The following is a 21,620-nucleotide window of genomic DNA, read 5'->3' as shown; positions in this document are numbered from 1 at the left end:
AAATCCAAGTACTGACACTTGTCTAATGGCGGATTCCAGCGGAGATGAATTAATAGTCTGTGATGATGATGTACACACTGATTAGGGTGAGGATGATGCTGAAGATGACAACATTTTTTTGAAACTTTCACTAAGTGTAGGGTGTAATCTACCCCCAAAGAGAAAAGGGGCTTTGGGCATTTCTACTGATCGTACAGTCTTTGCAGGCTGATTTTTTTTCTATTTAACTATAAGTGTAGGGTGTAAAATACAGATAGACACCCAACTGCCTTTTTTGCTATGAATTTCAAAAGCTCTTTTTAGACAGTTGTCTGCCACCCTAGATTGGTGTGTGTCTGATAAAAACACACATCCTGGGGGGGCAGCGCTCGTTGACATTTATTAGCTGTAGAATGACCTCACTTTTTTACGACCGCTCCACCTGTTTCTTGGATGTTTCCTAGATGTGGTAGGAGCTGTCGTGTTTGAGTCATTACTCTGTCGCTTACCATCCAGCCAGATCGCTGCAGTATTTGGCTGAAAGTGTATAAAAAGCATATTGTGACCTTTGACATGGTCAAAATTGAATGGAAATGACTGCAAATTAGTGTTAGTGAGGTTAATAATGTAGCTACAAAATAATACATAAATCATGTTTTTTTTAGCCCCCCAAAATGGAATTTTTTAACAAATTGCAAAACAAAACCAACCAAAACACACAAGGGCGGTTTTACCAAAACACAAAGGTAATCCGGTCCAAAACCAAAACATGGGGGTCAGCGAGCATCTCTAATATAAAGCTGTATATTGTCTTTTAACTGTATTTTATACCATATGGATTTCTGAAAGTACCTCTAGTGTGTAACTAAGGACCTTTTCTGAGCAAATAAACATCACTGCTTCAAAATCCTGCTATAATGCCTACTTACCTACTGTAATTCCTGTGACCTATAGATTAGACCACTCTAATCTGTTATCTAGCTGTTCTGAGGTCAGGGCCAGCATCTAGTACCAACGCTCTGCCAGCTACTCTGCAGCACTGGTCAGTGTGAAAGGCCAGGGGGAGCCAGCCACAGCAGCCCTGATCTGAATCAAGAAGTCAGGGGTACCAGCCCAGCAATGGGGTTTACTAGTGTTACCCAGAAGGAAGCTGTTCTAGGTGATGTTGAAGGAGCCGAGTGGGAACAGCAGAGCCCCTTATAGCATTTAGAGGGGGCGCTTTTGGGATAAAGAAATCGGTCCCCAGCACCACAACAGGGTAGCATAGGAGGTCTGTTCTGTCACAGTACCCCAATCCCTTCCACTCCTAATGTAATAAGTGCTAAACAAGGTAGATAAAATAAATGCAGGGAGGGCCCTGTTCACAAGAGCTTACATTCTAGTTGGAAGAGGCTACAACCAAATTTGAATTTGTTCCTGGAGGATATGTGAAAATCTCCTGATTTTGTATTTCAGAGGTAACTTGTAATCCTATACCATTGCAGTTTTTGATATTATGTACAGATGTAGTATTTGATCTACACTGTAGATGAAATGTGTTCTTAGTAGTGTTAACCTATACCTGCGGTGGAATAGTGAATGTACATAAAAAAAATTGGGAGACCAAATTAACCTCCAACCATTTGTCTTTTCCAAGGTATTAAATTAGTTTGTTGGATCATGATCTAAAACTGTATAACACCATTTGTCAACAAATGTTCTGTTTATACTATATTGCCATAAGCAAGACTATATTTCAGCCCTTATTTGTCAGTGGTCTAATACTGACAGATATGGCTGAAATCTATTAGATGTTTCTCTGCTTATGGCACATTTGTGCATTTTATAACCCTCCCACTAATGGTTTCTAAATCTCACACTTATAATTTTTGAAACCATAGTACATTTATTTTTTAGGTCTGGAAAAGGCCTTTTTCCTGGACCTAAGTCGAGTTCATTACATCTGTCTAAGGATTTCAACTGACAAATTTGCTGAAGCTTAAAGCTAAATGAAGTTTATTTCTTTGCAAAAGATTACATTTTGGCCACGTCAGTTTGAGGCTAATGTCTGTTGTGGTTATTCAATTGGGTTAAATTATTAAAAGATGAATTACTGTAGCGCACTGTGAATAAAGAACAGAGTTTTATTTAGCCTTGCCGACATATCAACAGATTTGTCGCAGCTATGCACCCTGTTGGTTATGTCCACTTTTCCTAGCAAGGGGACTATAGCTAGTGGACTGAGAATTTTCGTAATTATAAGATCACATGTCCGATAGTAATTTATGAACACTCATAATGAATTCAGTGCACATGGTCAGCTGTCATTTCAAATAAGAAATGTCCAGAGCAAGTCACTGTTCATATTCATACTCAGGATAATGAACTACGCTTAATATGTCAAGCAGAAAGGTCTACCTGGCCAGGAAACAGCGTTTTGTTCCAAATCAATATTTTAGTTATGTTTCAAGTCTACACGTAGGTACATTTATATTGTTCATTACATGTTTTATGATTCTGTGATTGAGAGGAAATTTATGGTATGTTTAAGAATGTATGGCTATTCCCGAGTAGACTATGATTCACACCCGTGTCTGAGTTTCCCCCCGATTTGCATGTTGAAATCTAGACTTAATAGATCTATGCTCTATTCATATAGAAACGGACATGCAAAGAAGACCAAATGGAGAGATCCAGGAAAAAAGTAGTTTTCAGCATTGAACCACCCACTGTATTTCCACCAAGTAATGTAAGTAATCACTGAACCAACATAAGTGCGTTTTACAGTAAATGGTAATATCTGCTGTAGTATGAGCTCTGCATAATGCTGGTTTGCCCTGCATGTGTTTCTTTCCTTTCACTTCCATTTCAAATGCTGAAAAGTTCCTAACTTGACAGTAAGCAGTCTTAAATGTGAGGACAGGATTAGGATTGTAGACAACTTATGTTTCTATCTCAGTCGTGTAGAATCCGCTAACATTCAAGCCATATGGTATGTTTAAGAATTTTCGGTTATTCCAGAGTAGGCTGATTTGAAACCCAGGTGTGAATTTCCCCTCTATTATAATATACACTTCTGAGTGGCTTCAGTGGGGGTGAAGCTGATCTTTTAAAACCACCATGAGGTCAGAGTATTTTTGTTCAATTTACGTTGAAACCAATCTTTGTTTGTAACTAATATTTCTATGTTAATAAGATACAAAATTTAGTAAGGCTGTTACTGCAGCTTCTTCATGTTTATTTTAAGGAACATATTGCTGTCATTTGTTATCTTATTTTTATATACCTTAAGCATTGTGGCTATGCTGCTATATTCAATTCCATTTATTAATCTTCAGTCTTAACGACGATGATAGTTTGCTTGGTCACTTGGAATGCTACCTAACCAAATACAAGGTTAATAATAATTCTGATTGATTATAATTTTGCTTGGAGTTTTAGATGAGTCAAAGGTAACTGAAAGTTTCCTGTTCTGCTCTGGAGTGACTGGGATCAATGAAGAGAAGGGGCCAGAGAGGGTGCAGGGAAGGAATTGAGCTAGTGGTTTGTAGAGTAAAAAGGAATACCATTTCATGTCGGATATTGTCAATCTTGTTCTTGAAGTAGGAAGCAAATCTTGGGCACTGATAGTAGCCGTAAGGGTTTGGGATGGGACGGTTGAGAATAGATTTAAATGTATTACGGCGTTTGTGGTTAGAAGCCTGAGCAGTGATGAGATTGGATGTATATTTGGATTGAGATTTTGGTAGCCGCCTTCTGACATTTATCTTTAGATGTTCTGGATTTAACTGAATCCTCATTCCCCTTGATATAATTCTATACTTTAAATAATGCTCTCTTCCCATTGCAAACAAATCTGAGTCTTTTGTATAAATTCTCTAAATCTTTGAGATTATTTTAGACAGATTCAGAAAGTTGGGTATTTGAACAGGCTTCTGCTGCCCAACTGGTGTAGTTTATACCAGTTCATAGGAAGCCTGACATTCATCTGCATCAGCACGCACAGTGAGGCGAAGACTTTTGGAGGATGGCCTGGTGTCAAAAAGGCCAGCAAAGAAGCCACATCTTTCCATGAAAAACATCAGGAACAGACCAATATTCTGCAAAAGATACAGAGGTTGGACTGTTGAGGACTAGGGTAAAGTCATTTTCTCTGAATCCCCTTTCAGATTGTTTGGGGCATCTGGAAAAACACTTGTCCGGAGAAGGAAAGGTGTGCGCTACCATCAGTCCTGGGTCATGCCGACAGTAAAGCATCCTGAGACCGTTCATGTGGGGTTGCTTCTCAGCCAAATGAGTAGGCTCACTCACAATTTTGCCTAAGAACACAGCCATGAATAAAGAATAGTGCCAAAACATCCTCCAAGAGCAGATTCACCAAACCATCCAAGAACAGTTTGGTGGCGAACAATGTCTTTTCCAGCATGATGAAGCACCTTGCCAAAAGGCAAAAGTGATAACGAAGTGGCTCGGGGATCAAAACATCAAATTTTTGGGTCCATGGCCAGGAAACTCCCCAGACCTTAATCCCATTGAGAATTTGTGGTCAATCCTCAAGAGGTGGGTGGATAAACAAAAACCCACAAATTCCGACAAATTCCAAGCATTGATTAGGCAAGAATGGGCAGCCATCGGTCAGTATGTGGCCCAAAAGTTGATTGACAGCATGCCAGGGCGAATTTCAGAGGTCATCAAAAAGAAGGCACTGCAAATATTGACTCTTTGCATAAACTTTTGACTCTTTGCATAAACTTTATGTAATTGTCAATAAAAGCCTTTGACACTTATGAAATGCTTGTAATTTTAGTTCAGTATACCATAGCAACATCTGACAAAAAGGTCTCAAAGCACTGAAGCAGCAAACTTTGTGAAAACCAATACTTGTCATTGTCAAAACTTTTGGCCATAGCACTCACAGAACTGAGTTCCGGCACCTTTTTTCAACGGATTTTCTAAGTTTTAAAAATAACTTTTGAGCATTTTATGTTTGGTCCACATGGCCTTGATTCGCCCTGTCGAGCGTAGCAGGTCGGCGCAAAATCATTATAACGGTACATGCGGGCTGCTTGTGTGTCGAGTCTGATGCATGCATACTTCGTCCGCGCTGGTTGTGATGGCACTGCTCGGCTTGTGGCGCTGCTCAGCTTGTGATTGGTCGTGTGGTCACGTACTGAGTGCTTACTGCAGGCAGTGACCGTTATGTTTCGTTACACAACTGACGTGTGTGGGTGTGTGTACAGTGATTGACTGCGTGATGTGAGGTCCGGCACCTTTTTTCTTACAAAAAAAAGGACTGCAAACACTGCAATGTATTATGGGATGGCTTGCAAAAAAGTATTTTTTAAAGATTTCCTTAGACAGGTGTTGGGGCTGTTTTATTATTCACGCATCTGCACTTTTTTATTATATACTTGGCAACCAATGTTTGTGGGGTTGTGGTCATGCTGTTAGTTTACCTCCTTCTCTGAACGAACAGACTACCCTAGTGTCAGCTTATTCCATGATGCAGAGATACCTCCTCTGTTACATATTTGCTACAACAACAAAAGGTTACTTTCGTAGATCTAGTGGCTGCACAAATTGTAATTTGCATGTAGCTGCTATTGGTATTGGGAATTATGAAAGTGGAGAGAAATTAATACATGGATAATTACATACACATGGTTGCTATTTGTCACACTATTTATAAAGTAACTTTGTATATACTACTACATGCATTTTGTGCATCCATATATCAGCTGAAATGAAAAATGAAGGACCATTAAGTACGTAACACAACTTAAAATGTGTCTTGTACTCGTTCCATGAAGGGATATGTTACTGTGTGTACATAACCGAAGTGTAAATCAGAGAGGTGGCTATGGCATATTGTCTGCAGACAAGCCCCACTATGGGCAATCACTCATGGGTGGTAGTTGCTGCTCTGCTTCCTCCTGCTGAACACAGCAGTAATATACATCAAAATCTATTTATTGCAATAAGTGTTGCATTATCAGTACTTGATATGGAATAGCCTACTTGGGTGTAGCAGCCATCGTTTTTCATCCATCCTTTTTCAATCATCCCAGAGTTTGAAGCCTGCGCACTTCTACCAGTAACTTAAAACTTCCAAATCTACTAAATGCTGGGCAAGTGTTGGTGGACTTGCTGTAGGCTTTAATGTTCTATTTTGCATCTATTAATAATAGTTTCCCCTACAAGCAGGTCTTGGCTATGGATATTGTTTTGGGGTTTTCCTTCATATTAAAGTAATGTAACAGATTGCATGCGGGTGCATATAAGCACATTAAATTTCTTTCTGGCTCACTTGTGTCCTTTACAATGAGGTTTTTATCAGGCAGTTATTTTTATTTACATGGGATGCTGCTATTTAACTTGTCTTATTCCAGGGCAATTGCAGTTGGTTAAAGGGGCAGATATATACAAGACAAATATAAAATCTTGTGGATGAGAAATGGCCCTCTAAGTACTAGCAGTGCTGCTAAGCTTCAATTAGTTTCTAATAAGGTAGCAGAAAAATGGATAATTTTTTGCAATGTTTTTATTAATTGGGGGGGGGGAGGGGGTTGAATTAAAAATATAGATGGACATCTTCAAGCTCAGATGTTGCCATGACAGTGCCCTTTGACACCCCATTTTCCCTTCTCTCCCTCTCAACACCTTTCCAACCCTGTTAGCTGTAAGCAACCCTTGCATGTTCAGCATGTTGAAATCTAGATTTAACAGATCTATGCTCTCTTCATATAGAAACGGACATGCAAAGAAGACCAAATGGAGAGATCCAGAAAAAGAATAACTTTCAGTACTGAACCACCCACTGTATTTCCACCAAGTAATGTAAGTGATCACTGTGGTAAGACTCTGCTCACGACCTATTAGGAACACTTTAAATGAAAAAAAGTGCAGGTCGCTGAGTGACCCAGAGCAAGGTAGTCCACGATTTTACCGGCCCGAGGGCAGTTGCCCCCCAACCCTTCCATACCCCTTTCATTAGGCCATCAATTCAACACTTATAATATTGCAGATTTCCCCGCATGTTTTTGTATTTCTCTCCATTCACTTTCATCTCTAATACTAACCGCCCCTGACTTGACATTAAGCAGTCTTTTTAAATGTGAGAACAGAATTGGGATTGTAGATAACTCATGTTTCTATCTAAATCATGTAGAGTCTGCAAACATTCATGCCTGAAGAAAAAGAGAGAGCCAAGAAAATTGTGACCTTTGGCAGTCCCCTGGCAACTGTAATCCCACGCACTGATGTAAGTGATCAGTAAATTATAAATTAAAAAATAGACGTTTTACTGCTTACATCATGTAGCAATTAAATAGGGTACACTGTTCTGGGACCGCCATGCTTATCTGAAGCTAGAAGAAGAACAGCAACATTTATGACAAGACAACTGATGCCATTCAGAGTAGGAGTGTTCCATTCACCAACAGTGAAGTTCATTACTCTCTCCTAATTTTCCTGGATCTCTCTGCTGCATTTGACACTGTTGACCTCTAATCTCTGTGTTCATTTCTCTGGAGCAACCTCCACTCTGCTTCCTTATCAGTTGGAGTACCACAAGGCTCAGTCCTAGGTCCTCTGCTATTCTCTATCTACACCACTCCTCTTGGAAAACTAATAAGCTACTTTTGGATTTTATCACCTCTATGCAGATACACAAATTTATCTATCTCCTGATCTCTCACCATCTGTGTTGTCTCGCATTACTGACTGTCTTTCTGCTATTTCATCTTCTATGTCCTCTTGCCAACTCAAACTCAATCTTTCAAAAACAGAATTGATATATTATATATTCCCACCCAACAATAGAAGCTTCCTGCCTGACATTTCTATTGACATGACTTTAAATCCCACCCTACAAGCTCACTGAGTAGGTGTAATCCTTGACTTACAACGATCCATTGTTTCACACATAAGCTCTGTATTTACATCATGCTGTATACATCTAAAAAACCCATTTCCAGAATACATACATATCTCACACAAGACACCGGAAAAACTTTAATTAATGCACTCATCATCTCCTGCATCGACTATTGCAATTCTCTCCTTACTGGTGGTCTCAGAATTGGACTAGAACCCCTGGAATTTATTTTGCACACAGCAGCTATATTTATTTTCCTTGCAAATCGTTTTTCCTCTGCTGCGTCACTCAGTCTACATTGGTTGCCTGTTTTTCAACAAATCAAATATAAAATTCTTCTAACATACAAGGACATTAACAAAATTGCACCATCATACATCTCCTCACCTGTCTCAAAATATCTCCCAACTCGACACCTCCGTTCTGCATAAGATCTGTGTCTCTCTTCCACTCATCACATCCTCCCATTCCCGGTTACAGGGCTTTTTTTGGGCAACACTCACTTTATGGAATTCACTCCCCCACACCACAAGACTTTCCTCTAGTCTTAAAGTGCTCTCTGAAAACCCACCTCTTCAGACAAGCTTATAATATTCTTCTACCACCCTCTTAATCTCCCTAGGTTACCCTATTACCACCCTCTATACAGTTAACACAAGACAACCCTCTGATCAACATAGTGTGACTGATCTCACAGCCCACTAAATATTTTGTAACCTTGCATTCTAGCTGGACAAATATTCAGTATGATGTAGCACTTACCCTTGTATATCAAACCATTGTCCCACAGATTGTAGCTTGCGAGCAGGGCCATCTTACCTCTGTATGTATTATCCAGTATTTTATTACAGTTCCCAGTTGTAAAGCGCTATGTTATTTGCTGGCGCTATATAAATGATGATGATGAATTCGCCATGACAGAGTAATGGGTGGAAGGGTCACCTAATAGGATGGCTTGCTGTTTAACAGGCAGTGTTCATGGCTACCTCATTCTGTCCTGGCCAATTGAATCTCCATGGAATGATGTAGTGCTGCAGTGATTGCCTTGTCATAAACTGTGTTTTTTGCTTGGCTTCAGGTAAAAGGTGGGGGAATCTCTCCCCTGCAAGCCCCAGCTATTTTACAGAATATAAAACTTCACTTAAAACTCTTCATACCTCATTATATTTTGTCAAAGTACCTGCTTGTGTCTGAGTAACATCTATCCACACTTGTGGGTATATTTACTAAATATGCGGGTTTGACAGCTAGAATCTGATTGCTTGCTATAGGCAACATCTCCATTTTTTCAAACCCGCCGTTTAGTAAATATACCCCCTGGTGTTGTCAAGATTATTCTTAAATATTACATTAATTTGCCAGTCCTCAACTTTACACAAATGTTTTACTTTCCTATTTAAGAATACACAGCAATTTATTATTAGCTGGGAAATGCCAGCACTGGCCCTGTGTACTAATATTTGTGTGCATATCTATACATATAACTTTAGCGTGTGCATATAGTTTATTATATATTCTCTCTATATAATTAACGTGTGTATATTTTCTGTTACTACTACAATGATTTGGTTATAGTACAATATGGCTACATTCTGTTGATGCCATATGTTTATTTTTTAATAACATATGGCATCCTATATTGGCTACCTATATTTCTCCTACTCATTTAATATTTTTATTTGATTTACTTCAAGATGTAAAAAAAGCAATATGACTTTCAAATGATTTTATTTTGTGAAGAATTCTGCTTTTTGCGGTTTGGAAAATGTGGATTGATGCCAAAGGAAGAACCATAAATTATTTCTTGGTGATGGTTAGAAATCACACTTTATTATTATTATTATTATTATTATTATTAATATTTATTTATAAGGCGCTGCAAGGCATCCGCAGCGCCGTACAGAGACAAACAAAATCACAATACAATGGGAGACAGCACAGTACAGTAAACACAGCAACTCAGTACGCTCAATGCACAGCTAGAGAGGGCGGGGAAGGGGGAGGGAGGATCCGCAAACGACGGGGCCCAAGAAGGGGGGCGCGGAAGACAGGGAGACCCCCAGGGGGGAGAAGGGAGCGAGAGTGGACGTGGGGTGGAGGACCCTCGAGGAGGAGGGCTAAGTAGCTGGAGAGCAGAGTTAGAAGTGGTGGAAACAGGAGGAGAGATGGCCCTGCTCAGAGGAGCGTACAATCTAAGGGGAGGGGTGGACAGACAGAGAGACGCAGGGGAGAGAGGGAGAGTAGGGGGACAGAGGCAGAAGATAAGGTAGGAAGTTAAGTGGGAGACTGAAAGGCTTTAAGAAAAAGGTGGGTTTTTAGGGCCCGTTTGAAGCTGGACAGATTAGGGGAAGTTCTGATGGAGGGAGGGAGCTTGTTCCAGTGGAGGGGGGCAGCGCGGGCGAAGTCTTGGATACGCGCGTGGGAGGAGGTTATAAGGGGGGAAGAGAGGCGACGGTCAGAGGCAGAACGGAGAGGGCGGGATGGAGCATGAATAGAGGAGGGTGGAGATGTAGGGCGCAGTGGAGTTGGCGAGGTGAGTGTGAGGAGCTTAAAGAGGATTCTGAAGGGGAATGGGAGACAGTGAAGGGCTAGGTAGAGGGGGGAGACAAAAGAGGAGCGGCGAGAGAGGAAAATAAGCCTAGCTGCAGCGTTAAGGACGGATCGAAGGGGATCGAGATGAGAGTGGGGGAGGCCAGTGAGGAGGAGGTTGCAGTAGTCCAGGCAGGAAATGATCAGAGAGTGGATAAGGCATTTGGTGGCATCTTGGGAGAGGAAGGGCCGGATGCGAGCGATGTTGCGCAGCTGGAAGCGGCAGGATTTAGCAAGAGAGAGGATGTGGGGGCCAAAGGAGAGAGAGGAGTCGAGGATGACACCAAGGCAGCGAAGTTGGGGGACAGGGGAGATAGAGGTGTTGTCGACAGTGATGGAGAGGTCAGAAGGGGATGGGGTATGAGAGGGAGGAAAAACTATGAGCTCAGTTTTGGCAAGGTTAAGTTTGAGGAATCGAGAGGACATCCAGGAGGAGATGGCAGAGAGGCAGGCGGACACCCTAGAGAGGAGGGAGGGAGAGAGATCAGGACAGGAGAGGTATAGTTGAGTGTCGTCAGCGTAAAGGTGGTAGCTGAAGCCGAAGGAGCTGATGAGTTCACCCAGGGAGGAGGTGTATAGAGAGAAGAGTAAGGGTCTCAGAACAGAGCCCTGAGGGACCCCGACTGGAAGGGTGGATGGGGGGTTGCTTTTAGTTCACGTTCTTGCTATTTCAATAACACACTTTCGGGCATTTTTGATGGATTTTTTTTTTTTTTTTTGCGATGTGAGGTATAAGCAAACTAATTATACTTTTTGCAAAGTCAGCCTTCTGAAATAACACAGTATTTGTGTGGACACCACACAAACAAATTACTGATATTGATGTTGGAATGTGACGAGCCCAAAATGTGCCAAAATCGACTTTTGGTAAAGTGGTTAATATGTCAGAGTATTTTTTTTTTATCATGTGAAAAAAATTGTCAGGCTCCACTTAACCTCTGTTTTGTCAGTGTATTTGATTCTATCCTAGTTATTAGGTTTTTTGTTTTGTTTTTTTTAAAATCTGTTTATTTTCACACTTTGTTCAACAGACAACATTGTACAATGAGAAAGCAATGTGACATAACTATTGGTTCCACGTTATATTTTAACAAAAGGGTTTAAATATAACAAAGCAGTTTTAACAATGATTTTATAAAGGAGAGACTAGAAGGAAACCCAGGACCATCTTTTCCATTGGGCACGATGGGCAGCTGCCTGGGGGCCCGACGGGCAAGGGGGCCCCATAGGCACGGCTCTTAATGAGAATAAATAATCCTGCAAAAGAAAAAAACCTGCAAAAAAAACCTACAAGGGTCACTGAGCAAGTACGTCTATCTATCTCTATCTATATATATATATATATATATATATATCTGTATCTGTATCTGTACACATCTATATCTCTATATCTATATCTATATCTATATCTATATCTGAGGCCCCGGTGCACTGCTTTGCCCGGGGGCCCATAATGTTGTTAAGATGGCCCTGGGAAAGCCTGGAAGAAAGAGAAACAAAGAGATAGGAGGGGGAGTGCTAAACGTTCTCATTTACATGCTACCCAGAACGGGGGAGCCATGGACCCCATGGTACAGACTACATGTTTCGTGGAATTTGGGAAGGGCCATTAAGGAGGGCTGTGATGTATTCCATGAACAAAATATGCCATAATCTAGTAATCAATTAATGGTTTTGTAGGGGAAGTGTCTTTTTCGTAGCTCGGGCTATCAGTAGTTTACAAGCTTGACTAACCTGAAGTGTCAGATCTGTTGGTTTGCTTATAGATGGGGTGGCTTTGTTAAGCAAAAAAATTGCAGGGTCTTTGTGGAGGTGAACAGCTGTGAGTTGGTGGAGAAGGGTCAGTGCAGTGTTCCACAATGGTTGGATAATGGGACGGTCCCACCTGATATGTAAGTGAGTTTCCTGTCCGCCACAGCCTCGCCAGCATGTCTCTGGTGATGTTGGGGGGAAAATGCAATGAACTTAAATTGGGACTAGGTACTATCACGAATACACTCTATAAGCCGTTTCCCTGACACTCAATTTGATGGAGGCCTTGGCAACTCATTTGAATTGCTGATCATCCCTCGCTATCCAGGATCAGCCCAAGGTCCAACTCCCATGCTTCCTCTTGGGGATCCACAGGGGATAAGTTTAGCTTGAGGAGGAAGCGGTATAGCATTGATATATTTCCTCTATGCCCCACCAAATAAGTGAAAGTGTGCTCAAAGGATGGTTATTAGGTTTTCAAAGACATATGCAATAAAAACTAGGTATTGAAGTTTAACATTTTTGGCTTAAGTGAATAATTGTATCCATAATCTACACATCATGGTGTACACTTTTTTATGTAAAATAAACTTTTGCTATGTGTGTGTTTCCCCGATTTAACAAGAGATTGTACCAGAATGATTCTCATGTTAAAATATTTTTTCTCTTGCATCCATCTCGGGGACACTCCTTAACCATTGGGTTGAGTCGGGGGGAGGAGTCTGGCACCCAAAGAGTTAACTTTTTTCAGCTGACAGCATATCACCCCTGCCAATTCCCCACATACCTCAGTTTGAATTGGGTGCCCTTGGAAGAAGGTCGCACCTGAAGAGCTCCAAGAGAGACAGTGAACAGGGTTCACTGGTAATAGGTTTTTTCCTTTTCTTTTGCAGTTTTTTTCTTTTGATAGTAGCGAGAGGCTCCGTGCACAACGGAGCTGACTCGTGGGAGAAGCGCCTGTCGGGGGGGGCAGCCCCGCTGACAGAGAGGGTGAAACGCTTCTCTCAGCGGGAAGCAGCCGGCAAGAGACTCTCCCCGCTGATGCAGGACGGGCGCTGCCATTAGGCAGAAAGCACCTTTACTGCTGAGGTTCCCCGGAAGCCAGCTGGAGTATACCAAGTTCCTCCTCCCATGGGATGGCAGTGAATTCTTGAGGATGGCGCGCTATTGATAGCGCTAGTAGGGAACACATTCTAACAGGTTTCCCCCTAATATAACAGAAAGGGCAAAACGCTGTTAAAGTAAATAACACAGAAGGAGAGCCAGTAGAAGGGGAATGTGTTTGAGGAACACCGCTTCCCACCCCCCCCCCCTTCTGCTGAGTGAGCACGTGGAAGATCCCTTTTTGGCGCCAAGCTTCAAAAGGAGGACAGTTGCAGCAGTCATTTGAAGAGAAGTGCACTGTTGACACATATCTTCCCCGCTGAGTATCACTTTTATTTCTTCTGTGTGTATGTGTGTGCATGTGTAGACATGTATATTATAAGACAATGATGTGTTGAGAGAATTGTTTATGAGAAAACTATAAAGTTCTCCAAGTCTGTCTTATTTAAATCAGAAATACTATGATATGTTAAATCTCCAAATTATCAGAAAATACAGATTAGGTTGTGTTTGTGAATTTTGAAACGTGATTCAGTTTTTCTTATCTTGTGATGGCAGATAAAAGCAAAACAACACGTACCAAACATAATGTCTGTTCAAAATTTAATATTAAATTAACAAGTGAACGGCTGGATCAGGGGGGGCTCTGTGCGGCCTGCACTGTGGCTCCTGTGAAACAGCCTATAGACACCTCCACCATGATGGTAGATCCTCCTGAGTGGGCGGCTGCCTTAACACAGGGAGTTAATACCCTTGTAAGTCTGTTATCTAAACCAGTTGAGATCCCATCTACATCTGTGGCTTCTCAGGGTATAACAGTAGGAATGACAGATGAGTCATTTTCCCCAGGGGTCGGTTTATTTCCCTCCCCAACCCTCCCGGGGGTTTCCCAGATAGGAGAGGTGGGTTGGTCAGCGGTGGCTAAAGGCCTGGACCGGCTTACCCATCTACTGGAGAACCCCAGACACAAACGTAGTGTTAAAAGACGTAGACAAACAGCTAAAGCGCTGTGGTCCGTGTCAGACTCTGAGAGTTCCTCAGAGGAGGAGGGGGAATTGTTGGATGATTCAAATGTGTCCATTATAGAGTCAATAGGAAACTCTAGGCACCAGGGTATGGACATCTGGTAAGAGCAGTTCGTCAGACCCTGGGGTTTGCTGAAGTAGAGGAGACGAAGTCCTTAGACCACTCTCTCTTAAAGAAAGCTTCTAAGCAGGTGGTCAGGTTCCCTCCCTCAGCTGAGTTGAGGGATATTGTGGAGGCCTCTTGGAAATATCCAAATAAAAGGTTCTCTATGCCAAGGAAGTTTGGCGTATTGTATCCCCTTCAGGAGGAGGATATGAACCGTTGGGAACAAGTGGCAAATTTGGATGCATCTGTGGCGAGATTGGTTCGTCAGACTACACTACCTGTACCCGGGTCAGCGACCTTACAGGACGCGACTGACAAGAAATTAGAATCCCTGCTGAAGTCGATCTTCTCGGCCGCCGGTACTAGCCTCAGGCCAGCATTGTCCTCTACCTGGGTAGCTAGGGCCATGGAAGTCTGGGCAGGGCAGTTAGAGTCTGCCTTGCAGGATTCAGATTTACTGCCTCTGGCCATGCAGCTAAGGGAGGTAGCAGGCTATGTATATGAAGCGGCCCATAATTCGGCCTCCATAGCTTCATCTATTTCAGCTACAGCTGTAGTAGCTAGAAGGACGTTATGGTTAAGGGCTTGGAATGCAGATTCAGAGTCTAAAAGATCATTAGAATCCATCCCGTATACAGGTGGGATGCTATTTGGTCCAGAATTAGACTCTTGGATTTTACAGGCTTCAGGGGGCAAGAAGACGTCTTTGCCTGTAAATACTCCAAGGCCTAGGGCTAGGCCTAGGTTTAGTTCTTTCAGACAGCCTCTGGCGGGTCTGGCAGAGGCCAGACTACCAATCCAGGGGCCGTGGAATCCAGGAGACAGTCCCGTAGGGGAAGGTCATCCTTTGCCCCTGCGGCGCGGAGAGCTTCTTCCGCCAGGCTGCCGGATAGACCAGCAGCATGACTACCACCCACCTCTGGTTACAGAGGGTGGGGTGGGAGGACGGCTGCTTGGGTTTGCCCAGCAGCAGACAGGGTCCTCGGTAGACGAGTAGGTCCAGAATATCGTGATAGAATTCATGGGACCAGCTCACTTCAGGTTTTGGAAAAAATTACCTCGCTGACTTCTGTCAAATCAGAAAGAGCTGAGGGCTGTCGTTTTGCTTCGTTTAAACGAAGCTATACAGGCTTAGAATTTCCAGTAAGGGAAAAGGTTTTAGTCACACCCATTCGGGGTGCTAAGGCCAGACGGGTTGTTAAGTCTATGACCGAACTTCTGGAGTCTGAAAGGGTCACAGAGAATCTCTTGTCCAAGAATGACTTTCTTGAGACTAGTGAGAGACTTAGTATGCAGCAGAATGTTGTCTCCACAGGACAAGTTGTGGTCCTAGATGGAGTGGACAGGCAGGATCCTGTCAGACAAGAGGCTGTCAGTAGCCAGGTCTTTGAAGCTGCTGGGAAAGATGGTGACATCTTTCGCGACCTTACCCTGTGCAGGGTTCCACCCCAGAGGAGCATTCCCGTGTTCGAGGTACCAGTGGAGGAGGTAGGTCCTCAGCGGGTGGTTGCTGGACAAAAACCAAACAAAAGACAGTAAAGTTCCAGAGTTCTGCGCAAGAACAAGGGATCCACTGGTAGTGGACATCCTAGCAAGGCTTTGGGGCTGCAGGTAAAACCTGCCCCACAGGGTCCCGTGGAGAGTCAGTCCGGAGGATCGTCCAGTCTTTCTGGTACTGCCAGTAAGGCTGTGAAGAGATCGGCTGACCCTGGGACAGTTCTTGCGTCAGAGGCTGAACCAGCTGTATTTAATGGCAGGGCCTTAGAATCCAGTCTGTGGAGAGCGAGAGGTTTCTCGGGGGGTGTAATAGGCACTCTCCTAAATGCCAGGAAGCCAGTTTCAGCCAGGATTTACCACCGTATTTGGAATATATATATAAAGTGGTGTAAGAAGAAGTCTTACAGTTCTAAAACCTTTAGTCTGGCTAGATTTCTCGTCTTCTTACAGTGTGGTTTAGAGGCGGGGCTTAAACTTGGAACCTTAAAAGTTCAGGTATCTGCTTTGTCAGTGTATTTCCACAGGCGGCTGGCGGAGCTTCCGGATGTTAAGACCTTTCTACAGGAAGTGCTTCACATCCAGCCGCCCTACGTGCATCCTGCGGAGCCTTGGTGTCACATATCTCAAACAGAAGTACAGCTAGGAGTCACGAATTTGGTGAAAACACTCTGTGTTTATTTGCAGAGAGGTATTAACAACAGGTAATAAGGAGCAGTGATAAATACCAGGTTCCAGCTGATGCAGAAAGTAGCATGAATGTCCAGAAACAACCAGGTAAACGGTAATGCAGGGTAGCAGAGGGTAGGTATTAACAACAGGTAATAAGGAGCAGTGAAAAATACAGCATGCTGCAATACAATACAATAATAGACACAAAGGGCAAGAGCTGCCATGCAAAGCAGCATGTAATGCATAAGCTGAGGGCAGATCGTGACAGTACCCCCTCCCTTAAGGGCGGATTCCAGACGCCTAATTACCAGAAATGTCTGAATTCATCGGAATCATAGTCCAGAATTGGGGGCCCGGCAGAAAAGTCCTCGTCCAAGGGCGGAAAGGCAAAGGAGACCATGCCAGTTGCCAGTTCAAGAACTGCAGAACCTCCTCTCCTCTTACGTCCTCCTCTCTTACGGGACTTTCTCGGAATTGGGGCCTGAGCCAACTGAGTGGAGCACAAAGGTATCTCTTGGCCAGGTGAGATGGGTGGTACTGGTGATATTGCAGAGGCCCCGCAAGATGGTATAGCAGGGGCAGTTACGAACTTGTTGAAAACTGCCTCAATAAAGGATTGAAAGTCCGATAAAATGGGGTGATCCGTCTCAATAAATGGGTTTGCCCAATCTAATGCCTCTCCCCTAAAATGGGATATTAGAAATAACACCTGTCTCTTAGGGCTACTAACAAGGCTTGGTGTGGAGGGGATCTTTGAAGCAAATAACCTCAGAAGGGCATTAAGTTGGGAAGGATGCCCCTCAAAGAAAGGTGACGGTTCAGACTTGGCATCCTCGGTAACAGATGGCTCGGACTTGGCAGCAGACCCGACAGGAGACCCGGACTGGGCGGCAGGCTTGGCAGCAGGCCCGGACTGGGCGGCAGGCTTAGCAGCGGGCCCGGACTGGGCGGCAGGCTTGGCAGCGGGCCCGGACTGGGCGGCAGGCTTGGCAGCGGGCCCGGACTGGGCGGCAGGCTTGGCAGCGGGCCCGGACTGGGCGGCAGGCTTGGCAGCGGGCCCGGACTGGGCGGCAGGCTTGGCAGCGGGCCCGGACTGGGCGGCAGGCTTGGCAGCGGGCCCGGACTGGGCGGCAGGCTTGGCAGCGGGCCCGGACTGGGCGGAAGGCTTGGCAGCGGGCCCGGACTGGGCGGAAGGCTTGGGAGCTGGCCTGGACTGGGCGGCAGACTTGCCAGCACTTTGAGAAGCCTGAGGGCAGACAGCACTTTGAGAAGCCTGAGGGCAGACAGCACTTTGAGAAGCCTGAGGGCAGACAGCACTTTGAGAAGCCTGAGGGCAGACAGCACTTTGAGAAGCCTGAGGGCAGACAGCACTTTGAGAAGCCTGAGGGCAGACAGCACTTTGAGAAGCCTGAGGGCAGACAGCACTTTGAGAAGCCTGAGGGCAGACAGCACTTTGAGAAGCCTGAGGGCAGACAGCACTTTGAGAAGCCTGAGGGCAGACAGCACTTTGAGAAGCCTGAGGGCAGACAGCACTTTGAGAAGCCTGAGGGCAGACAGCACTTTGAGAAGCCTGAGGGCAGACAGCACTTTGAGAAGCCTGAGGGCAGACAGCACTTTGAGAAGCCTGAGGGCAGACAGCACCAAGTGGTAACTCGGGCTGAACCGCATGGACTGGCAACTCGGGCTGGACCGCATGGACTGGCAACTCGGGCTGGACCGCATGGACTGGCAACTCGGGCTGGACCGCATGGACTGGCAACTCGGGCTGGACCGCATGGACTGGCAACTCGGGCTGGACCGCATGGACTGGCAACTCGGGCTGGACCGCATGGACTGGCAACTCGGGCTGGACCGCATGGACTGGCAACTCGGGCTGGACCGCATGGACTGGCAACTCGGGCTGGACCGCATGGACTGGCAACTCGGGCTGGACCGCATGGACTGGCAACTCGGGCTGGACCGCATGGACTGGCAACTCGGGCTGGACCGCATGGACTGGCAACTCGGGCTGGACCGCATGGACTGGCAACTCGGGCTGGACCGCATGGACTGGCAACTCGGGCTGGACCGCATGGACTGGCAACTCGGGCTGGACCGCATGGACTGGCAACTCGGGCTGGACCGCATGGACTGGCAACAGTCAGAGGCTGGCACCTCGGCACAGGAGACAGAGGCTGGCACCTCGGCACAGGAGACAGAGGCTGGCACCTCGGCACAGGAGACAGAGGCTGGCACCTCGGCACAGGTGACAGAGGCTGGCACCTCGGCACAGGAGACAGAGGGAATGGGTGCCTCAGGACAGGCGGCTGGAGCTGGCAGATTTGGAGTGCCGAGAGGAAACAACAGGAGATGGTTCAGTAAGCTGATGTGGTCTACGGACAGGACAGTCCTGCAAGAAATGTGCATTGCTGGCACAGTAGAGACACAGTTTGTTGGTTACTCTGCGCTGTCGCTCCACTTCGGTCAGATGGGGGCGTGGCCCACTTGTGAACCGGGCATTAGTTAAACTGCAGTTGGTTAAATGCAAATTTGACATGGTATTATTGCAAGGTGTTGGCGGCACGGATTCAGCAGCAGACAGAGTTGGCTGGGTCAAATCAACAGTATTAGATTTCAGTGAAACAGTCTCTGATATTCTCCTGAGTGGGTCCAAAAGCAAAGTGGAAAATTTGGCCAGCTGGGAGCGTAACAATATAATGTCCATTTGTAAGGTTTGTAGCAGTGGAAATTCCATGATTAGTAAAACAGACATGTTGCAAAAGACAAATGAAAACTTGATTGCAGCAAAAAAAGTCCCAGAATAAAACAAAACTTTCACCTGACTCCAAAGCTGTTTTTTGGGCTGGTTATACTGTCACAGATCTCAAACAGAAGTACAGCTAGGAGTCACGAATTTGGTGAAAACACTCTGTGTTTATTTGCAGAGAGGTATTAACAACAGGTAATAAGGAGCAGTGAAAAATACCAGGTTCCAGCTGATGCAGAAAGTAGCATGAATGTCCAGAAACAATCAGGTAAGGACAACAGGAAATTGCATCAGGATTGGATAACAGGAAAGGACATCACAGGATGGGACAACAATAACCAGCCCTGTGTGCTGGGAGTGACAGGTATATAAAGGGAAAACCACACCCAGGTGCATGGGATAATTGGTGAACAAGTTAACCCCTAAGGCAAACAAGAAAGGCATAATAGCAGCACCTCTGGTAATCGGAGGTACTGCTGCAATACAATACAATAATAGACACAAAGGGCAAGAGCTGCCATGCAAAGCAGCATGTAATGCATAAGCTGAGGGCAGATCGTGACACTTGGGATCTTAATCTGGTCCTTAGCATGTTGCAGGAGCCTCCCTTTGAACCTCTACTCTCAGCAGAGTGGCAGTTCTTGACATGGAAGACAGTCTTCCTGCTTGCTATCGCCTCGGCCAGAAGGGTCTCGGAGCTGGGAGCTTTATCCTGCAAAGAACCTTATTTGGTTTTTCATGAGGATAGAGAAGTTTTAAGGACTGTTCCGTCCTTTTTCCCTAAGGTGGTCTCAGGTTTTCATATTAATCAGGATATAGTTGTTCCAGTATTCAGAGAGGAGCCTCAGACTCCTGGAACAAAGACAAATAAATATTTGGACGTAGTGAGGGCATTACGTATATATGTTAAGAGATCTGAAAAGATACGTAAGACAGATTCTCTATTTGTATTATTTGACTTTTCCAAGCAGGGATGGCCAGCATCTAAGCAAACTATTGCCAGATGGCTTACCCTGACTATCAGGGAGGCTTATGTCTGTATTAATCTCCCTGTGCCGAAGTGTATTGTTGCCCATTCTACCCGGTCGGTTGGGGCGTCTTGGGCGGCTCGTAATGGAGCCACGGCGGACCAGCTGTGCAGGGCAGCCACCTGGTCCTCGGTCCATACCTTTGCAAAATTCTACTAATTTAATATATTTGCGTCTGGGGACGCCTCCTTTGGCCATAGTGTTCTACGTGCAAGGAGATCAGAGCGGTCCCACCCTTCAGAGGGATTGCTTTTGTAAGTCCCCATGGTTAAGGAGTGTCCCCCAGATGGATGTAAGAGAAAACGGGATTTATACTTACGATAAATCTTTTTCTCTGAGTCCATCTGAGGGACACTGCGACCCCCCCCCCCCAGTCTTTTTCATTGTTTTCTTTTATCTCCACTCCCCCCTCTGTTGAGTGGTGTGTCTTGGTTGATTGGCCTATCATCTTAAGGGCTTTGGTAATCAAACTGAGGTATGTGGGGAATTGGTGGGGGTGATATGCTGTCAGCTGAAAAAAGTTAACTCTTTGGGTGCCAGACTCCTCCCCCCGACTCAACCCCATGGTTAAGGAGTGTCCCCCAGATGGACTCGGAGAAAAAGATTTATCGTAAGTATAAATCCCGTTATTTTACTACCGTATCTGGATGGGCCACCATGTCTGTTGCTGGGAACTGGCTGGGCTTACTATGGTACTGTAATCTATCTTTATCCCAATTGCACCCTTGATATAGTAGGAGGGGCTTACAATGCTGCCACCACTGGACTCTTTAACGGCATCCAAAACTGCATTCCTTCTAGGTAACTGTCGCTGCTAGTGTACCCCCTTGCTGGTGCACCTGGGCTGGTACCCTGACCTGTTCCTATAGATCAGGGTTGCTGTGGATGGATCCCCCCTGGCCTATCACACTGGTCAGAGATGCTGGGTAGCGGCAAAGCGTTGGTACTGGAAAGATGGGTCCAACCTCAGAACAGCCGGAAACGGATTGGATTTGGGTCTAATCTGTAGGTCACAGGAAATACTGCAGGGAAGAAGTTGTCAAAGCTGGATCTTGAAGCAAGTGATTATTCGCTCAAGTGTCCTGATAAGTACAGTTCACCCTGGTTGGAGGTACCAGTGATCAGAAAGTCAGATGGAACAATGATGCATTTCAGTACAAACCAATGCTGTTTTATACAGTTTTGGATACACCCTAGCAGGGGGTAAGCCAGCCCCCTGAACTATTTGCTGGCCCCAAGAAGTCTGAGTTATTTTTAATATCAGGATGCA

General features: G+C 44.9%; 1 protein-coding gene across 5 annotated transcripts in view; it reads left to right on the top strand.

The window, feature by feature from the left end:
• Nucleotides 1-21,620, top strand: part of LOC142150157 (uncharacterized) — a 115,525-nt gene that overhangs the window by 53,955 nt on the left and 39,950 nt on the right. For 4 of the 5 annotated variants that reach the window (XM_075205361.1, XM_075205363.1, XM_075205360.1 and 1 more), the window contains exons 10-12: nt 2,618-2,707; nt 6,706-6,795; nt 7,127-7,219. In XM_075205361.1, the coding sequence (XP_075061462.1) occupies nt 2,618-2,707; nt 6,706-6,795; nt 7,127-7,219 (273 nt within the window). The remainder of the gene's footprint in view (nt 1-2,617; nt 2,708-6,705; nt 6,796-7,126; nt 7,220-21,620) is intronic. The other variant, XM_075205364.1, reaches the window with a different exon arrangement.

Source organism: Mixophyes fleayi, chromosome 4, assembly GCF_038048845.1.
Source record: "Mixophyes fleayi isolate aMixFle1 chromosome 4, aMixFle1.hap1, whole genome shotgun sequence".
Taxonomy (NCBI): Eukaryota; Metazoa; Chordata; class Amphibia; order Anura; family Limnodynastidae; genus Mixophyes; species Mixophyes fleayi.
This window is presented reverse-complemented; position numbering and strand designations above follow the sequence as displayed.